At 37.8% G+C, this 19,124-nt stretch overlaps 1 protein-coding gene and 1 long non-coding RNA gene across 5 annotated transcripts in view; one reads left to right on the top strand and one right to left on the bottom strand.

Moving 5' to 3' along the window:
* The window catches only part of IL7 (interleukin 7), a 54,022-nt gene extending 38,996 nt beyond the window's left edge, over positions 1–15,026 (bottom strand). For 3 of the 4 annotated variants that reach the window (XR_006819991.1, XR_006819990.1, XM_046015943.1), the window contains exons 1-2: positions 14,668–15,008; positions 8,658–8,791 (exon numbers count right to left, since the gene is read on the bottom strand). Coding sequence is in view for 2 of the 4 variants with exons in the window: in XM_046015943.1 (XP_045871899.1) it covers positions 8,658–8,791; positions 14,668–14,677 (144 nt within the window). In the remaining 2 variants the exon portion in view is untranslated. Of the gene's footprint in view, positions 1–8,657; positions 8,792–14,667 lie in introns of all 4 variants that reach the window. The other variant, XM_046015951.1, reaches the window with a different exon arrangement.
* LOC123948819 overlaps positions 14,086–19,124 on the top strand; it is a 77,906-nt gene continuing 72,867 nt past the window's right edge. The window contains exons 1-2 of the long non-coding RNA XR_006819992.1: positions 14,086–14,222; positions 15,444–15,501. This is a non-coding gene — a long non-coding RNA (uncharacterized LOC123948819). The remainder of the gene's footprint in view (positions 14,223–15,443; positions 15,502–19,124) is intronic.

Genomic DNA, 19,124 nt, shown 5'->3' with positions numbered 1-19,124 from the left:
GTATTTTGTATTTTGGAAAGTCATTCGTTTTTTATTCAATTTCTTTAATAAATGTAGTCCTATATAGATCATCTATCTCTTCTTATGTGAGTTTTGATCATTTCAGTCTTTTAAGGAATTGCTGCATTCATCTAAACTATCAAATGTGTGTTCACAGAGTTGTTCTAATTGTATTAGTCAACATTCTCCAGAGAAACAGAACATTCAATAGGAATCAATCTATCTATCTATCTGTCTATCTATAGAGAGAGAGGATAAAAACAGGGAGAGAGAAGTGGGGGTATTTTAAGGAATTGGCTCATTTGATTGTTGGGGTTGGCAAATTCAAAATCTGTAGGATAGGCCAGTAGGTTGCAACTGCAAGGAGGCTAATGTTACAATCTTAAGTCTGAAGGCAGAATTCCTTCTTCCTTGGGAGAATTCAGTCTTTTCTCTTACAGCCTTCAAATGATTGAATGATGTCTTAGTCTGCTCAGGTTGCTATAACAAAATACCACAGACTGGGTGGTTTAAACAACAGATGTTTATTTCTCACAGTTCCAGAGGCTGGAGAGTCCAAAATCAAGGTGCCTGAATGATGTCAGTCAATTTGGTTCCTGGTGAAAACCCTCCTCCTGGCTTGCTGGGAAACATCTCACCGTGTTCTCACATGATGGAGAGAGAAAGTTCTGGTGTCTCTTCTGCTTCAAGGGCACTAATCCTGTGATGGGAGTTCCACCCTCATGATCTCCTCTAAACCTAATTATCTTCCAAAGTCCCATCTCCTATGACCATCGCATTTGAGGTTAAGGACTTAAATATACAAATTTTTGTAGAACACAGACATTCAGTCCGTACAAAGGAGGATCACCTGCATCATGAGGGGTAACCTGTTTTCCTCATAGTCTATTGATTTAAATGTTAACATCTAAAAAAAATACCTTCACAGCAACATCTACGCTGCTGTTTGACCAAATAACCAGGTACCATAGCCTAGCCATGCTGACACATAAAATTAAACATCACAATTATATTCCTTTATTATCCTTTTAATAATCATGGGATTAGTAGTGGTGGCCTCTCCTTTATTTCTAATATTAGTAATTTGCATCTTTCTTATTTTCTTGGTTAGCCTGGATGGAGAAAAGTTTACCAATTTTATTGATCTTTTCAAAGAACCAGATTTTGGTTTCACTGATTTTTTTTTCCTATTGATTTCTTGCTTTCAATTGCTTTTCTAATTTTCATTATTTCTTTTCTTCTGATTAATTTCATTTTAATTTGTTCTCTTTCTCTTATTTTCCTAACGTGGGAGCTCAAATGATTGATTTACGTTTTTCTTCTTTTCTAATATATGCACTTAATGCATATATTTAGCTCTGTTTTCACTGTGTCCCATAAGTTCTGTTAACATGCAGTTTATTACTTTTAAACTTTCCTGAAGCTTTTTTTTTTTACCTGTATTTATCTGATATGTTGCTTAATCTGCAGATATTCCATCTATTGTTCTAGTATTGATTTCCAGTTTTAGTTTGGGAGTATATTTCACATGATTTCTATGTGCTAAAAGTTTGTGAAAATGTGCTTTATGACACAGAATATGTTTAGAACATGGTGATTACTCCATGTGAGCTTGCAAAAAATGTGTATTATACTGTTGTTGGTTGATGCATTTTATAAATGTCAATTAGGTCCAGTTTTTATAGTGCTTTTCAGTTGAACTATATACTTACTGATTTCCTCTCTGCTGAATCTGTCAATTACTGACAGAGGGGTGTTGAAGTCTACAACTTTAATAGTGGTTTTATCTATTTCTTGCAGTTTACCAGTTTTTGCTTCACAAATTTTGATGCTATGGTTAGGCATACACATTAAGTTTGTTGCCTTCCTAAAGAATTTACCCCTTTATTATTATTTAATGCCCTTACTTTACTTACTACTTATCTCTGATAGTTTTCCTTACTATGTGTTTTGCTTAAAATAAATATAGCTTCTCCAGCTTTCTCCGGATTCATATGGCATATCATCCTTCATCATTTTGACTTTTAATCTACATGTATCTTTATACTTAAAGTGGGTGTCTTGTGGATGACATATAGTTGGGCCTTTTTTTCCTTTTTTTTTTTAAATCCTCTCAGCAAGTCTGTCTTTTAAGTAGTGTATTTTTATAACTAAAATAATGTCATTGCTAGGACAAAAAGACTCACCCCTTGAAAGGTAACTTCTCTTGTTAAATTGCAACGGACTCAGTCATACTGCTAAATTATATACACAGGAAATTTGTTTTATCTTCGAGCATAACTTGATAAAAGAAGAACTAATTTAAGACTAATTTGAGCCAATTTAAATCTTCTTTCCTCTGTTAATTGGAGTTAAACATATTTAGACATATTTATAAAGTAATGTTTGGCAGGAATTTGATCATTTATTTGTCCACAAACCAATGAAATGCAAGATCGAAGTTGATAGGTCCTAGGTCAGAGAGATTTTAAAGCGTTAAAGAGCTTTTGGAAAGAAGAGAGAGTGTATCAGATTTGAATTTTGGAAAGATAACTCAAATGCCAGCAAAGAGCACAGATGCACACAGGGACATCAACAAGGACCATCCTGGAGGCTATGGAAGTGGTCTCGTGATGTCAATGACTGCCTGACCTGAGATTATTAGTGGAAGTCAACAGAATGAATGACCTGCACAGGTGTTGAGACGGTGTACTAATCTGTAGAATTGCTGATGCATGAGCTGAAGGAGCAGGGGTGCCAAGGATGATCCCAGGCTTTCAGCATTGAGAGACTGGGCAAATGCAAACATTGTTACCTAAGATAGAAAATGTAGAAGCAGGAAGAGGTGAAAAGTGCTCATAATTAGTTCTCCATTATGCATGATATGTCAGTACAGTACATCGGGGTAAAGATTTCTAATTGATAATTAAATTATATGGTGCTTAAGTTTATGAAAGGGGTATAAACCAGAGGACCATCAATGCAAAGACAAAACTTGAATCTGTAAAGGCCCCTCAAATAGAGATGGAGATGGTGGAGGACATTGAAAATTGTAAAAGCCAAGTATAACCTATTCACTGAATTTCATAATTTAATAACTTACAATAAAGTAAGCCCTTTGTGTGCCTCTAACTAGACTGAGTCATTCCTAGAAAGTATATGGCCATTCCCAGCAGCCTTAAAATTTTTATCCAGCCTTTGTTCTGGTGACTAAGAGTTATGTAATTCAACCATATAAGTTATGTAATTCAGCCATATAAGTCATGTTTAGACAGAATAGTTTTTTATGGAAAAAACAATATTATATAATATCCCAAACTAGTTCATATTGAATATCAGAATGGCACTTGACATTTGATTCTAACAAATGTCTATAGAAACAGATGTTCAAAAGAAGAGACTTCTAGCCTATTTGAAACAAGTTCTGGCTTCTCATGAACTTGTGGCATTAATTTTAAATTCATCTATTGTTTATCATATATTACTACAATTCATAGTTACTTATGAAAAACTACTATGTACATGCAAAGTATTCTGTTGAACATTCTGTGGGACACAAAGATAAATCAAGTATGAACTGTCCTTAAGATACTTATGGACTAGTATGAGGAAATAAGACATAAACTTAAAGAGTACAGGGTCACAGAGAATCACAGACAACTGAGAATCACGGACAATTTAAATATGAAATTAAGTAAACAATCCCATTTACATTAGCATCAAAGGCACATAAAATACTTAGGAATACATTTAACCAAAAAAGTACGAAGTTTGTGGTCTGAAAAATACAAAATATTTGTTAGAAAAAATTAAAGGAGATCTTCATAAATGGCAAAGCATCCCATGTTCAGGTGTTGGTGGATCAGAAGCATTGTTATGCATTGCTGAAAAGAAAATACTCCTCACATTTATCTACAGGTGCAAGGAATTCCCTATCAGAGTCTCAGCTGACTTCTTCCTAAAAAATGAAAGCTGATTCTAAAATTCATATGAAATTGCAAGGGACCTGAAAGAGCCAAAACAATAGCAGAACTTTATCCTGTTTTTTCTCATACTTATGAGCACGTTTCCTGGGGTCTGATTTCCAGGTTCGCCCCTTGCCAGCTATGTTGTCCAGATATTGGTGTCCTCATTACATAGAGGTGTTGCAGGAATTATATAAGTTAATACATGGAAAGTGCTCACTGAAGCATTGGCACATTGTACACCTTGATTTCGTCTTAGTTATTATTATTATTATCATCACCTCATAGGGGTACTGTGAAGCTAAAAAAGATAATGTATACGAAACTTTTTTGTAAGGTACTGCTTATCATTTTGTCCTATAGTGACAAACACATCCATCACCCTTATAGGGTATAGAAGAACATAGACTATTAATTTTTTATAGCCTAATAATAATAATAAATGCTCAGAAATTAATATTTTAGCTTTTTGTAACTTTTATGATCAAATCACTATAGACTTTCGGTTATGCTGGGAATAAAGTCCAAATATCATTGCATCAAGATGACTCTCAATCTCACTATAAAGTATAGATCCATTTATGTCTTCCGCTCTATCACTGGTCTTGAAAGTGGAGTCACAATGGACCATCCACTGCAGTGTGGGAGGGAAAATTTTAGAAATTCTATCTGCATGTAGTTTTTATGACATCCTTTGCAAATTTTCTCCAGTTTTATGTGTATCTTTATTAATGCTTACAAAAATACTATTAAGGCTCTAATATGTAAATAGATGCTAAATGTCTATTAGAACTGCAAGCTCAAAAATTTTTTACTGGAAATCAGTACACTCTCCCACAACATGGTCTTTCTCCTAGCGCCAAGCAGATCCATTCAACTCCTCCTAGAACACAGCTTCTATCTTTTTGTTCCCAAATCTAGCTCACATCCAGTCTGTTGATTTTGAATGGCCGTGTGGCAGCCACCCCTCTTCAAGCTGCAGCTTGCATCCTTCACACCAAGACTTAGCCATCACCAAAGGAAAGCTTCTTTGAAGAAGGGTCTATACCTCGTCCATCATGGTACCTACCCAGAAGCCCCCACCACTTCACCACACCAAAAAGTTTTCCATTTAACAGGTTCCAAATAGATATTTGCCCCATGCATACGCTAACACTGGTATTATCAAGAGGCAAGAGAGCACACTGTTTAACAGCAAAGGCTCATATCTGGGTTCTGCCCCTTACCAACTGGCCGGCCACAAGACTGAGCTTCTTCCTCTGTGAAATCAAAGTAATAAAAGTACCTCTTTTCCAGGTATATTGTGAAAGTGTATTTGGCTAGCACCTGGAACCAAACAAGTGCTTCATAAATATTAGTATTATTATGGTCTTCCTGAGACTCAAACACTGTAATGTCTACAAAGCATCTAGTACACGCCGAGTGAGTAAGGGGACTGAATTTCCTCTACTAGTCATGTTGATACAAATAGTTCTTGGTGACTTCTTTCTCCTTCCTCCTAATTTATCACCTCATCTTTATAGATGACTTTCTTGCGATTATTATGGCACTATTCACTTGAATTGATTAGTTTGTATACTCTTCCTCATATAGTCTTCCACATCTGATGAATTAATCTCTTAAGAAGAGTTGCCATGTTTTGCTTTGGCTTTTGTTGTTGTTGTTCAAGATTTATTTATTTATTTTGCAGAGAGAGAAAGTGGGGGAGGAGAAAAGAGGCAGAGGGAGAGGGAGAGACTGTTATGCAGACTCTGCACTGAGTGCTGAGCCAACGAGGAGTTTGATCCCATCACCCTGAGCTCTTGCCCTGAGCCAAGACCAAGAGTTGGCCACTTAACCAATGGCGCCACACAGGCACCACCTGGTACTGTTTTAACAGGATCATTGTTGCTGTTGTTTTTTTGCTGCTGTGCCTTTTAAGCAGATAAACTCCTTTATCTTTCCAGAAGAAATGTGCTATGAATATGGTAGACAAAACTCTCCTTTTGGATTGTCAACAGCATTTTTCTTTACAGTTTTACACACAGAGTTATTTATAAGTGTTGTAGGACTAACACTAGTTGATTTCTTGCCTAGATAATAAAATTAAATGAAAGCATTATCTTGATTTAAAAATTAACTTAGTACCTTTAATTAATACAGAAAATGCCAAGTGTCAAAACTTCATGAAATGCAAAGTGGGATAAACGTCATTTAGAGTACGCTTTTTTCCTTGTCAATGGGTAAGACCTCTGTGGTCTCTGTTAAATATTATCTTGAATTCCCCATATCCCTTCAAGAGGTAGAACAATGAATTTCCCAAAATGTCATGCCACTTCGGTATAAGTATGTAGCGAAGATTATAGTGGGATGGCAGGAGGGAGAAATTAGACCATTTATCCCATCTTAAGAACATTTGAGAGGGTTTTCTTTTGCATTTGGGGCTTTAAGAACAGATTATCTTTTAAATCACCACATCCCATTATGTTGATCAGCTCTTAAATTGTAAAAAAAAATTATTATTTATTTTTTTAAATATTTTATTTATTTGACAGAGAGAAATCACAACGAGGCAGAGAGGCAGGCAGAGAGAGAGAGGAGGAAGCAGGCTCCCCGAGGAACAGAGAGCCCGATGTGGGGCTCGATCCCAGGACCCTGAGATCACGACCTGGGCCGAAGGCAGAGGCTTTAACCCACTGAGCCACCCAGGCGCCCCCCAAAAATTATTTTTTTAAGTGTTATAACTGTGTAGAAAATCCCAAAGGATAGACACCAAGAACAATACCTCCTGGAACTAGTAAGTAATTACAGAAAGGTTTCAAGATACAAGGTTAATACACAAAAGCCAATTGCTTTCCTATATATCTGCAATGAACAACTGGAATTTGAAATTGAAAACACATCACTATTTATAATAGCACCCTGGTTTAGATTTAAGAAAATGTAAACAGGATCTGTATGAGGAAAAATATAAATCAAAGAAAGGAATCAAAGAGAGATCTAAATAAATGGAAAGCTAACTCACTAGAAGAAGACTTAGTATTGTTAAGATGTAGCTTAGATGTGAATTCAGAGACCTCTTTGATCAAGATATACAGGTGGCAATAAAGTATATGAAAAGATACTCAACAGGTGCCTAGGTGGCTCAACTGTTTAAGCGACTGCCTTTGGCTCAGGTCATGATCCTGGCGTCTTGGAATCGAGTCCTGCATTGGGCTCCCAGCTCCACAGAGAGTCTGCTTTTCCCTCTGACATTCTCCCCTCTCATGCTCTCTCTTACTCTCTCTCTCTCAAATGGATAAATAAAATCTTTAAAAAATAATGATAAAAAATAATAAAAAAAGAAAATATACTCAACATCCTATGATACTAGGGAATTGTTGATGAAAACAATAATATGCCATAACACACCTTTTTGAATGGCTAAAATTCAAAAAACAGAACACCACCAAATACTGGTGAGGACATGAGGCATCAGGAGCTCTCATCCATTGCTGATGAAAATGCAAAATGGTACTGTCATTTTGGAGGACACTTTGACAGTTTTATGTAAAACTACACATAGTCTTACCATGTGATCGAGTTAGTCACTCTCCTAGGTATTTATGCAAATGAGTTGCAAATATATGTCCATACAGAACCCTACACATGAATGCTTATAGTTTTATTCATAATTGCCAAAAGTAGGAAGCAACCAAGACATGTCCTTCAATCAGTGAATGGCAAAACAAACTAGTATATCCAGTCAATGGAATTTTATTCAGCAATTAAAGAAGTGAACTATTAAGCCATAAAAAGTCATGGAGGAACCTTAAATATACATTGCCAAGTGAAAGAATCTAGTCTAAAAAAAAGCTATATACTGCACGATTCCAAGTATATGACATTCTAGAAAAACAAAATGATAGAGACCATAAACAGATTGGTGGTTGCCATGCATTCAAAAGAGAGGGAAAGGAAGGGGTAAGTAAGCAGAGCACAAAGGATTTTTAAGGGCAGTGAAACTATTTGGTATGATACCGTAACGGTGGACACATGACACTACAGTTGTTAAAACCCATAGAACAGTACAACACAAAAGATGAACTCTAATGATAGCTACGGACCTTAATAATAATGTATCAATATTGGTTCATCAGTTTAACAAACGTACCACACAAATGCAAGATGTTAATAATAGGGGAAATTGTAAAGAAAAAGAGTGTTATGGTAATTCTCTACTTTCTGCTTAACATTTCTGCAAACTTAAAACTAAAATATAAACTATACTGTAAGAAAAAGCCCACTGTAAATTAAAAAATTAATTTACAGCAAATTACATATAAATGTGTGTAAAAATACCTATATAATACCTATGCGTGTACACCCATTCAGATAAAATAACTATCCGACTCTTTTTCATGATTGTGTTTTAATGTTGTACTCTTGCTATTTTCCCTCTTCTATTAAAGTGCTTCTACGGGGACTGTCATCACGAAGTGAGGAAATGCAGATAGTTATGCTAAATTATGCTTACAAGAAATGTGGTGGTGAAGTGAACTGAGCTGAAATGCATATAGCTTAAGGCCTATTAAAGAATTATTTTAAAAAGATATAATGATGCCAACTATAAAAATAGGTAGTTAGTGTCCCATTAAATTTTGCTCTTTAGTTATTTCACTTTCTTTAAAGAAATACAGATGGATACGTGAATATGAAACTGTTACCATGCGAGGAAAACAAACAAGCACATACCAAGTCATTGATGCTGATCATTAGGACGTGCTGATACTCTCTGCCCTCTTTACCTTCAATGTCACAATCAGATGATGCTACTGGCAACAGAACAAGGATCAGGGGAGGAATTCCAAAGATATACCTAAAAGAAACTAAATTGAACAATGAGTAAGAATAAGCTAAATGTTGTGCGTCAGATTATATACTGATGGTGTTGTTTCGATTGGCCTGACCATTTATTTCTAATAATTTTTTGAAATGCATCGTGGCTTTTGGAAAGTGTGGGAAGAACCCTAAAATTCAGTATTCTGTAACAACCAAAGTAGGACTGCATTTTAGAGTTTCGATTTCTTTCACTTTTTTATTTAAAAATTACTCTTTGGAAAAGCACTGAACAGGTGTGATGAAAGCAGACTCTCTGTCCCTGAAAAACACCCTAAGGTATAAATCAATTTATTCAATTTTGATTTATATTGAACATTTCTACAAGAAAAAGCATCTCCAGGTAAACTACAGGTAAACAAGGTACACATTTTTAAAATTTTATGATTTGTGGCATGTATATTTATGTAAACTTTGATGATTGTCCAAGTACCCAGCCTCTTCCTGAAAGCAACGCTGCACGTTTATTTCCATGGTACTGTGATTATATTCTTCTTTTTAATGATGGACCTTAAAGGGTTTATTTACCCTTCCCAGAACTGTGACAAAGTTGACATTTACATTTTGATGCTCTATCTTTTCAGTATATTCTTTGTTTCTAAGTGCCCAGAGACCCATATTTTCTACAAACACAGCTCTGTCTGGCTTCTTGACAAATTAGAAAAACCCATTAAATAAATTCACACCCTGCTAACTAATGATTTATATCTGTTTTTGATGAGCCTTCCTACTTAGAGGCAATTGTCTAATCAAAAGGAATGAAATTATAAATGGTATCATTTCGGGCAGTAATAATGCACTGATGGAAAGCCAATTATTCCCAGAGACTTTAAAATGTGGTTATATAGAGATGTATTTCATCATAAGTCTGCCAAAATGTCTTGTTTGTATCTTTCTGCAATCTCTTGAGTTATGTTGACAATATTTTCTTTTAATTTCCCAAATGAAGTTTAGCTGTACTTGATGAATGCAAGATATTTCACATATGTGTCTTTTCTGATTAGGACCACAAACAATACTCCTTGGAACCCAAAGAACTAATATTGTGATATATGTTAAATGCATCATAAAGTTCCCAATAACTTTATCATCTATTGCATCATTATCTGTCATATAAAGATCAGTAGCACTCCCCAACAAATGATGAGCTATTTGTGACACATATTTTTATAAATAGAGAAAGTAGGCTACATAGCAGGTATGAGAACAAACACAAATCCTACATTGTATCTTCATATATCACAGACACTTGACAAGGTAAGAGAAACACAATGAGACACGGAATCGATTCGCAGCTCTGCCACTAAGAGTCTATACATGTGCCAGCAAAATTAACTGAGGAGATTAATAATGATCATGATGATGATAGTTATGTTTGGGCACCTATCATGTGCCAAGCACTTTGTTACCTTATACCTCTCTGTAAAGATCAGAAGAGTAGTACAATTAAATCTTTTTGTAAAAACCAGACAGTAGGTGCCAAGTCTGAATTCTAACCTGTTTACTGTCTCACCAAGATTTATCAGAAATGGCCATAGTTTTTTGATAATGTGTAATTACATTAGTCCTCTGAATGAAACCACTTCTATGAAATACTACAGAGCTCTACCTCTCTCTTGTACTATTGCTCCTTTGTCCTGAAGATTCTCAGACAATAGTCAATTGCTATTTATTTACTAGATGCTGACTTTGTAATTGGATCTGTACAGACTGCATTGATCCAAACTTCATTTTTCTGTCTTTTTACAGGTATCCAAAAAGGCATACTTTGGAAAGAGTAGATGATAAGTTATATAGCATGTAACTTGAAATGAGTTTTAAGGGGAATATAATAAAATAATCAAATACTAGAGTGAAAAAAGAGACCTTTTTATTGTTCTACATAAATGTTATTTTAAAGGTCCATCTTTAATGTTTTGACAAAGGAGTTTGTTTTACTTTCTATGAGCACTAGCTGTTGTGTCCTCTTCACCCCAACTTTCAGTAATTAGTGCTCCCCATGTTCACACTGATCCATTTATTCATTGAATGACATTTACCAGTGCTTTCAATGATGGCTTAGTTAGAAAATTTAGTCTTTTTTATGTATTACAACTAGTTTCTCAATCCCGAAGCATAATTTGCCTTGAGGTGCCTGGATGGCTCAGTTGGTTAAGCATCTGACTCTTGATTTCTGCTCAGGTCATGATCTCAGGGTTGAGAGATTGAGTCCTGCTTCAGGCTGTGAGCATGGAGCCTGCTTAAGATCCTCTCTCTCTCTCCCTCTGCTCCTGTCCCCTCCTGCACATGCATTCTCTAAATAAATAAATACATACATACATACATAAGATCTTCTTGAAAAATGAAACCTAATTTGCTTTGTCTAAAAAGTCAAAGCCATTTTTGTCATTGTTGTTAAATAGGTTAGCTTCAGATGGACGAGGCCAAAACAAAACACAGAGGGTTGGAGTATGGAGACTTGGGGTTTTCATCTTGGTATGCCATGGGTTGTATTGGTATTACAATGGGTTGTGTGACTAAGTGAATGACAGTGTCTTTTAAGTTTCGTTTAACTGATCTGTAAAATGAAAACTTTAAATGATCTAAGGTCCCTTTCAACTTTCAAGCACCTTAAGTCTAAGAATCTCCCTGGCCATCCCAATAGAGTACTTCTTTAGACTTGAAATGGCCTCTGGGACAATACTGCAAACACACCCAGGGCTTCAGACCCACATCTCACTGGGTCTGAGATGTGGGTCTGAAGTTCCCACCTCTCAAATGAACAACTGCACTTTGGTCTGCAATTGAACGAAGTCTTTTCTCCACACCACCCAAAGAATAAACATAATCATATTGCCTAATTTAAGCATGCTTTTGACATTGTTGTCACGATAGGAAAAAAACTCTGCATTTATTCTGTTTTGTTTCAGACTATGCATAGACATTCACCCCTTTCATGACCCTGAACTTTTCTTTAGGTCACAGAAAAGACAAACCATAAGGAATAATGCAAGGCAAGCTTGGGCCTGTGGAATTTTGTCTTTAGATTTCCTGAAGGGATTGAAACTGGAGAATCTGCTTTTCAATAGGGAATTTGGTTACACCAGAATGATGGCTGTCTAAAAATTCTTGTTGGTTTTTAATTTAAGCAAAATAATACATTCAATCCTCAGCTGCATAAGTTATGGGGTCAAAGTGAACATAAATTAGTTGCTAAGTCTACTGAATCCAATCCTTCATCCCTCCTTAAGATAAGTAAATGTTTATTGAATGTCCACTATAAACATTTCATAGAACCATTTTCACTGGGAATTACAAAAAAAAAAAAAATACTGAAAAGACATTCAGCGTGGAATAGAAAACATCATCTGAGTATATAAGACTTGGCTTTAATATGAACAATTGGCACAAGCAAATTGTTTAAATAGAAGAAATAGATAAATAGAAGAAAAAGTTAATAAATAGAAGAATAATAGAAGAATAAATAGAAGAAAAAGTTAATAAACAGAAAACAACCATGAGTTGTGTGGAAATCAGCTCATTAAGGTTACAAACATAAATTTGATTATCCTCATATAAAGAAATCTAATTTCTGCCACAATCAATATTAAGACTACTCTGTAAACTCTATCCACAAATCCCATGATAAAACTTAAAGACATTTCTGCAGCCATCCTATGATATTGCACACAATATTCCATTTAATCTCATAACCAGTTGGGGAGGTAAGTACTACCAGTTTTCACAGTTGTGCAGATGAAGAACCTAAGGAACAAAGAAATTTTTCCCTGTATATAATGTGTATAGTAAGAGACAGGTTAAAGAGTTTAGGAACTCAGCTTTTAGCCACTGATCTGCACCGCTTCCTACAAAAACAAGCATGTGTGTGCGTGTGTGTGCAGTCAAGGGAATATTAAAAAAAACATCTTTTTTCCACATAAACCTCTCACTAAGGTGCTTCCTGACCAAGCTCTGAAACACTGCATTACACACTCTTATTTCAGAAAAACAGACACAAGACACCAGGTTATGTGTCAGAGGTAAGACCAGAAAAAAATAATCTCATGTGCATGAATGTGAATATGACATATAAATTGATCCTATAAAATAGCTTTTCCCATTTTTGTTTAAGATACTGAAACACTGATGTAGTACCATTTGTGACTCTCCTTTGTACCTGTTCAGGCCTTCTCATCTTTCTCGGTTCCCTGTTTTTATTACTATTCCAATTTTGGTCCTCAAATGTGATTAAATTGCCTAAACTAGATAGTACCCTTGAGAACCACATAGTAGGGCCTCAATTACTTCAGCTCCTCAAAGCAGCAGCAAAGGAAAAGTTTAAAGAATAACCCTATCCTTAAGCTTCTTGTGAAATCTCTTGGAAATGCGAAAGCCACACATTATAATCACTATTAACAGAAATTTAGAATTCTAATATTTTGTTTGCTAATAACTTTTGGTAGATGAATAATACAGATACACTTCAGGAAATAAAGCTCCTTGTTAATAATGCGCTTCCTAGCTTCCTTTTCTTTTTTCTCTTTTTTTTAACCTCTCCAATTAAAATTAGAGTTGATGCAGGGATTAGAACCAAGAGCTACAGGAAAGAAATAATTGCAGGAGATCATAGTGCTGTGAGACGATAGGGATATACCTAATTTCTAATTCTATACTAAACTTCTGAAGGGTACTCATTACAAATCTTTTTCCATAATCGTCTTCCATACTCTACCCCTCCTCCCCCTTATGTTGTTACTGATCTGGTACTTCTTGGCTATGGATTCTCTAATACCTACGAGAGAGGAAAGTCTCTTTTGATCTAACGGTGTAGTTTGAAATGCGCACAGACCACGCATGAAGCGCAAGAGCAATTTGCTCCCTATTCCCGTATCCTCCCCCACCCGTCTTTTTTTTTTTTCCTTTTTCATGAGGAAGTATTTACTATAAAATATTCTAATTTATCTCAGCAGCTCTTCGCCGATCACGTCCCCCCCCCCCCCCCCCCCCCCCATCCAATGAACTTTTTGTCTCTTTCCCTTGGCCATATGGCTGCCACGGGAATCCAGCTCGCTCGCCTCAGCTCTGCCGTTGTCCGTAGTCCGCACGAATAAAAATACATTAGATCTCGGCAAAGGTCTAGAATTAGGCTTATGCCTATTTCATCTTGCCTCCACCAAGAAGCACCCATATAGGGGAAAGAAAAAAAGAAAAAGGAAGAAAAAGAAAGAAACCAAAACCCCAAAGCTCGCCTTTCTCGACGCCAGCCCGAGGACTTGGGTTCCCAGCAAAGGGCACGAGGTACAGCCCCAGTCGGAAACTCCCAGCCTCGCTGAAGGGGCGAAACGGGGTTTTCCAGAGACCTGTCCCCTTAGGGTTTAAGAGCGAGTCCCGTGGGAGCTTCGCTTTCACTTCTCTAGAGAGTAGGGAACTACAGGAGCTCAGGTAACTCGCCCCTTCCCCGGGCGCCTGTGAGTAACTGGGCGCCGCCAGGAGCGTGGGGAGGGCGGGCAGGCGCGGGGTTGCCAGAGGGGAGCGCTGGCTCGGCAAGCCAGCCGGCGAGCCATTGGCTACCTCGGAGACCTGGCTGCGGGCTGCCGCCAAGGAGGGGCGCGGAGGCTGCAGCGCCGGGCTCGGGACGGCAAGCCGGCATGGGGGGCGGCTTCTCGCAGCGGGCGAGGCGCAGCAGTCCCGACCGCAAGTGGCTGTGGGCCAGGGTACCGAAGCGCGGCTGACGCCCGCCTGTGAGAGAGCCAGTGCTCTCGGCAGGTCCAAAGTGCAAGGCTGGGCTGTTCCGGGACGCGCCTGGGCGCGGGGCCCGGCGACGCGTCCTGGAGTCCCCCAGCGCGCCGGGTGCGCGGAGTGGTGCGCCTTGGAGAGGAGCGCTTACCATGGAACATGGTCTGCGGGAGGCGGGCGTGGTCATGATGACCGCCACTGCAGCAGGAGCGAGCTCTCACCGCCCATAGTCGCTGCCAGGAGCCTGGTCTTCCGCAGAGTTGCTGGGAGTCCGTGCGGGTTAGGGCGGCCTCTGCCGCTGGTTCCTCTCACCCACGCCGCGCCTGCTGCTTCATCCATCCCAAGGGGGGCGGCACACACCAAGGCCCGGCTCTGCGCTTTGCCTTTCCCATAACTTCCGTAGGATCAGCGGGCAGTGTACTTTCAGTTTCTACTTTGAGCTGGGTCTGCAGGTTTGATCTTTGGGTTCACCACCGGGGTGCCTTCACCGCCCCACCTCTTTTAGCACCTGCGTCCTCCCCTAGCTCTTCTTGTGCACCTGAACCGGCACCAGAGGAGGGCGCGAATTTCCAAAGCCCCACAGGAGGAACCAGCGGACCTTCTGAATGAGAACAATTCGAAGCAAAAGACTTTCCAAATGACCTCTAACCGTCTTGGCAAAGCTAGGCGACTGGGATCTAAAAGCATTGGTTGCTATGTCCACGGAAGCCACAAATGTGTAGGACGAAAAGCTGGGCAATTGCAAGTTTACGCCACCAAGGAGGCGTCGCAGCTCTTGCCACGGATGTCGTGGACGATGCCAAGTCGTCCTGAAAAAAAAGAAAGAAAGAAAGAAAAAAGAAAAAGGAAGTAAAGAAAGATTAAAAGGGTTACACCCTCAGCCCCTCAACCTCTGTAATCAGTCTCTTTCTGCCCTGTGTTTTGTAGATGCACCTGCCCCGGTGAGACCTCAAAGAAAAATAATCCTGTGGGCGCATCTAATCTGGTAAGTGGTATGTTTGGACCAGAAACAAAGCCCAGAGTAGGTGGAGGAAATGGAGACCGACTGTAATAGTTAACAGCTATGACTCCCACCCAGGCGTTTATCAGAATTGACCATTTTTACTGTGTTTTACTGAGGAGTTAATTTTTTTCTAAACCTGAATTATTTTAGTATTTCCTGCTTGAATTTGTTTTCTGATACTCTGCAGGAGCCCTGCTTAAAAGGTGAGTGAAGTAGTAACAGTGATGATGATAAGGGCTATCATTTATCCAGCATTTGCTCTGTACTATATTGTGCTAAGCATTTTATACATATATACTCTCAAGCATAATTTTCTATGAGTAGAAAATTTTCTTATCTGCACTTCACAGATGTGGGAACTGAGACTTCCTTAAGTAACTTGCCAGAGTTCACTTAGCTAGTTAGTAATAGAGCTTGTACACAAACCTGATGTATTCTGGCTCTAGAGTTCATGCTTGCAGCCTCTGTGTTAGCCATCCTTGGGAACAATGTGGAAATTAATGCCAGAGGGAGACAGGGTCAGATATCCTGTGGGTGTGTCTTTGCTCCACTGTTGGGGACCTCAGGAAAGCTTTCTAGAGTTTCTGACTTCTAAATTGAGACTTAAGCAGGCACTAATCTAAGGTGGTGAACATTCCAGATTCAGTTATAGTGTGAACAAAGAAAAGAGGAAAAGAAACAAGGGAGAAAGAAGAGAATTACAGTGAAGGAGTGAGATGGAATTACTCAGCCTCAAGCTTGGATCTCCCATTTCTCTTTTCGTCTCACTTCTCACATCCAGTCCATAGGCAAGTTTTGTCAACTCTACCTCTAAAATACACACTCTTCATAACAGCAGGATATTTGATTTACGCAATGCCACCTTCTGTGACCACACTCTGGCCACTTGCCACTGTGTACCAAGCCTTCGAGGTCGTCCGGTGTGATCTGGTTGCTACTACCTTCTCTGACCCCTGTGGTACACAACTTACTCTGCTCCCGCCCTTTTCTTCCCTGTGCCCAGCCAAGCCTCTGTCCACTCAGAATAGTATCCAGCACACAGGTATTCAGAAAGTATTGCTGAGTGACAGAATGAGAGAGAACAACTGTATGAGAATGCGTGGTTGAGAGCATGCATGAACAGAAAATATGTAAAGGCAGAAGGGAAATAGAAGAAAGAGCTGGAGAAGGAGGGAAGCAAATGGGTACAGGAGACAGAATGGGACCGAGAAAAACAAGTATTTTCATTTGACTGGAGCCTAGAGTGGGAATGGGGAGTGGAAAAACAGGCGGATGGAGTGACTTTTCAAAATGATTTCTATAACTAAATGCACCCAGATTAGTTACCTATTAGTCTAAAATCCCTGACAGCAGCATTGAGGTATGTAATTGCACAAACCCTGCACCTTTCTTCTTTTTTAAAAATACGTTTCAGGGACAGATAAAAGAACATCCATCAATAACTTCCTCAAGAGGAAATCCATCTTCCTTTTTCATGAAGTCACCATAAAACCTGGCAGAATAAAGGCTTATGCATAAATAAACTTTTGGAAATCATGAGAGGAAATTATTCAGAGCTCCAGAAGGGGACGTGTAAATTCCAACCTAAACTCTGACCCCAAATGTGAAGAATCACACTAAAAAAAATTCATAAAACATTTAGAATTTTTATTGGTATATGAAAAAGGATATGTTCCAACTCTATCAAATTATTATTTTTCTGTGTATGAGAGAATTAATAGCATTTTGAAAGAATTCCAAAATAAAGTCTTAAATTAGTGGTTGATACTTTGATAAGCTGAACATTATTTTGTATAAGACAGATTAACAAGGATTAAACATTCTATAAATTTTTATGTATTAATATTTAATGATTAGAGAAATGGAGTGTTATAACGTTCACTCATAGATTCAATGAATTATGCAGAAAAGTCAACACAGAAACAAAATAGTGCATAGATTGTGAATTACAACTAATATATATTAGAAAGGAAAACATCATCTCAGAATGATTTATATAATGTAATAGAAAACATTGAAATAAAGTGATATAAATGTCTACTTAAAGGACAAGTTGTTAAAGATTAATCAATGTCATTTTAACTGTTCTACAATCTTTTGTCCAATTAGTCAATTAGTGGTAAGCCTGAAAATATTTTCTTGATTAATTATCTGAGTTATTTTTGCCCAACGTAATATGATTATTGTTTATAATCTGAGACCTGAATGCTAGCTAACTTTCTGTCTACGGATATTTTCCGAGGTTCCTATGGCTTGATTTTCCAGGCCTAATACTTAACCTGTTTCAAATATGCAGATACACACACAGACGTATCACATACACATAAAGCCTCCCCATGTTCTGTGTAGTTGCACAGGGGCCTGTGCGTGGAAGGGCTTCTTGCTTGGTTTAATATTCCGCTATGACTGTCTTAGAATTCTTAATTATTTTTGGAAAAGGGTACTTTCATTTTCACTTTGTACTGGGCCCTGCAAATTCTCTAACTGACCATGCACAGACATATAAGAGTATCTTCAAGGTGGTTTTGGTCTGGTGGGAAAAATATTAAATATGTGACTTTAAAGATAATATTATGAAAAGGATAGGATAAGATATATTTCAAATAAGCGTTTAGGGCAATCTAGACCCATTTTAAAAATTAATGAACCTAGGATCCCAAAAAGGATAAGATATATTTCAAACAAGGGTTTAAGGCAATCTAAACCCATTTTAAAAATTAGTGAAACTAGGATCCCAAAAGGGTTAATCTACCTGTCTAATGGAAAAACAGCTATAAGTGGATAATCTATAATTCTAAATCATATCTGTTTGATTTTCAAGCCTGAGATTGAGGGTGGGTTTTGAATTTTATCAAATGACTACTGAGGATCTATTTACAAGGTCATGTTTTTTTCTTATTGTATTTTTAAAGAAAGTATAAATTTACCATAATGCTAAATTCCAGTGGCTAATATTTAACAGACTTTTGCAATTTTATTTGTAATTGGTATAGGTCTGTTCTTCATATTATATTTAACTAAGCTTGGGCTATTTTGTCAGATTTTCTTAGTTTCATAAAGGGATTTGGAAATTCTATTGTTTTCTAAAACTGTGTTTAATCATTATCTGAACTATTTGTTTCTGGGTGATTGACTAGAGTTTACCAATAACACATCCTTAATTTCATGAGATGCAGCCTAGGGATAGGATGAGATTGTCAGTTTAAAGCATTTGAAGAGTAAAAAAAAAAAAAAAAAAAAAAAGTTTCTTATAAGGCTGAATCAGAATATTAGGAGCCCTGCCAAAAATGTGTATGTCCACATATCAGTGACTGCTGGGACCATGACAAGGAATCATCCAACTTAGAAGAGATGAGAGAAAGAGACACAAACATTAGGGGGATCATGAGACACAAACATTAGGGGTAGCTGGGGAAATGGGTGCCCACCAACAAACTGACCAAATAGTGGACAGCAGGGTAAGAGAGAGAGAAGTCAGTGTCCCAGGATAGAATGTCAAAATAGGCTAACTAGTCAGAATTTCCAAATGTCACAAAAAGATCAGACAAAAGGAAGATGGAAAGGTGTATCCACTGATCTGGCAGAGTTGAGGTTGTGGTCAACAT

This window comes from Meles meles, chromosome 1 (assembly GCF_922984935.1).
Source record: "Meles meles chromosome 1, mMelMel3.1 paternal haplotype, whole genome shotgun sequence".
Classification (NCBI taxonomy): Eukaryota; Metazoa; Chordata; class Mammalia; order Carnivora; family Mustelidae; genus Meles; species Meles meles.
The sequence above is the reverse complement of the archived record's forward strand: the minus strand, read 5'-3'. Positions and strand labels throughout refer to the sequence as shown.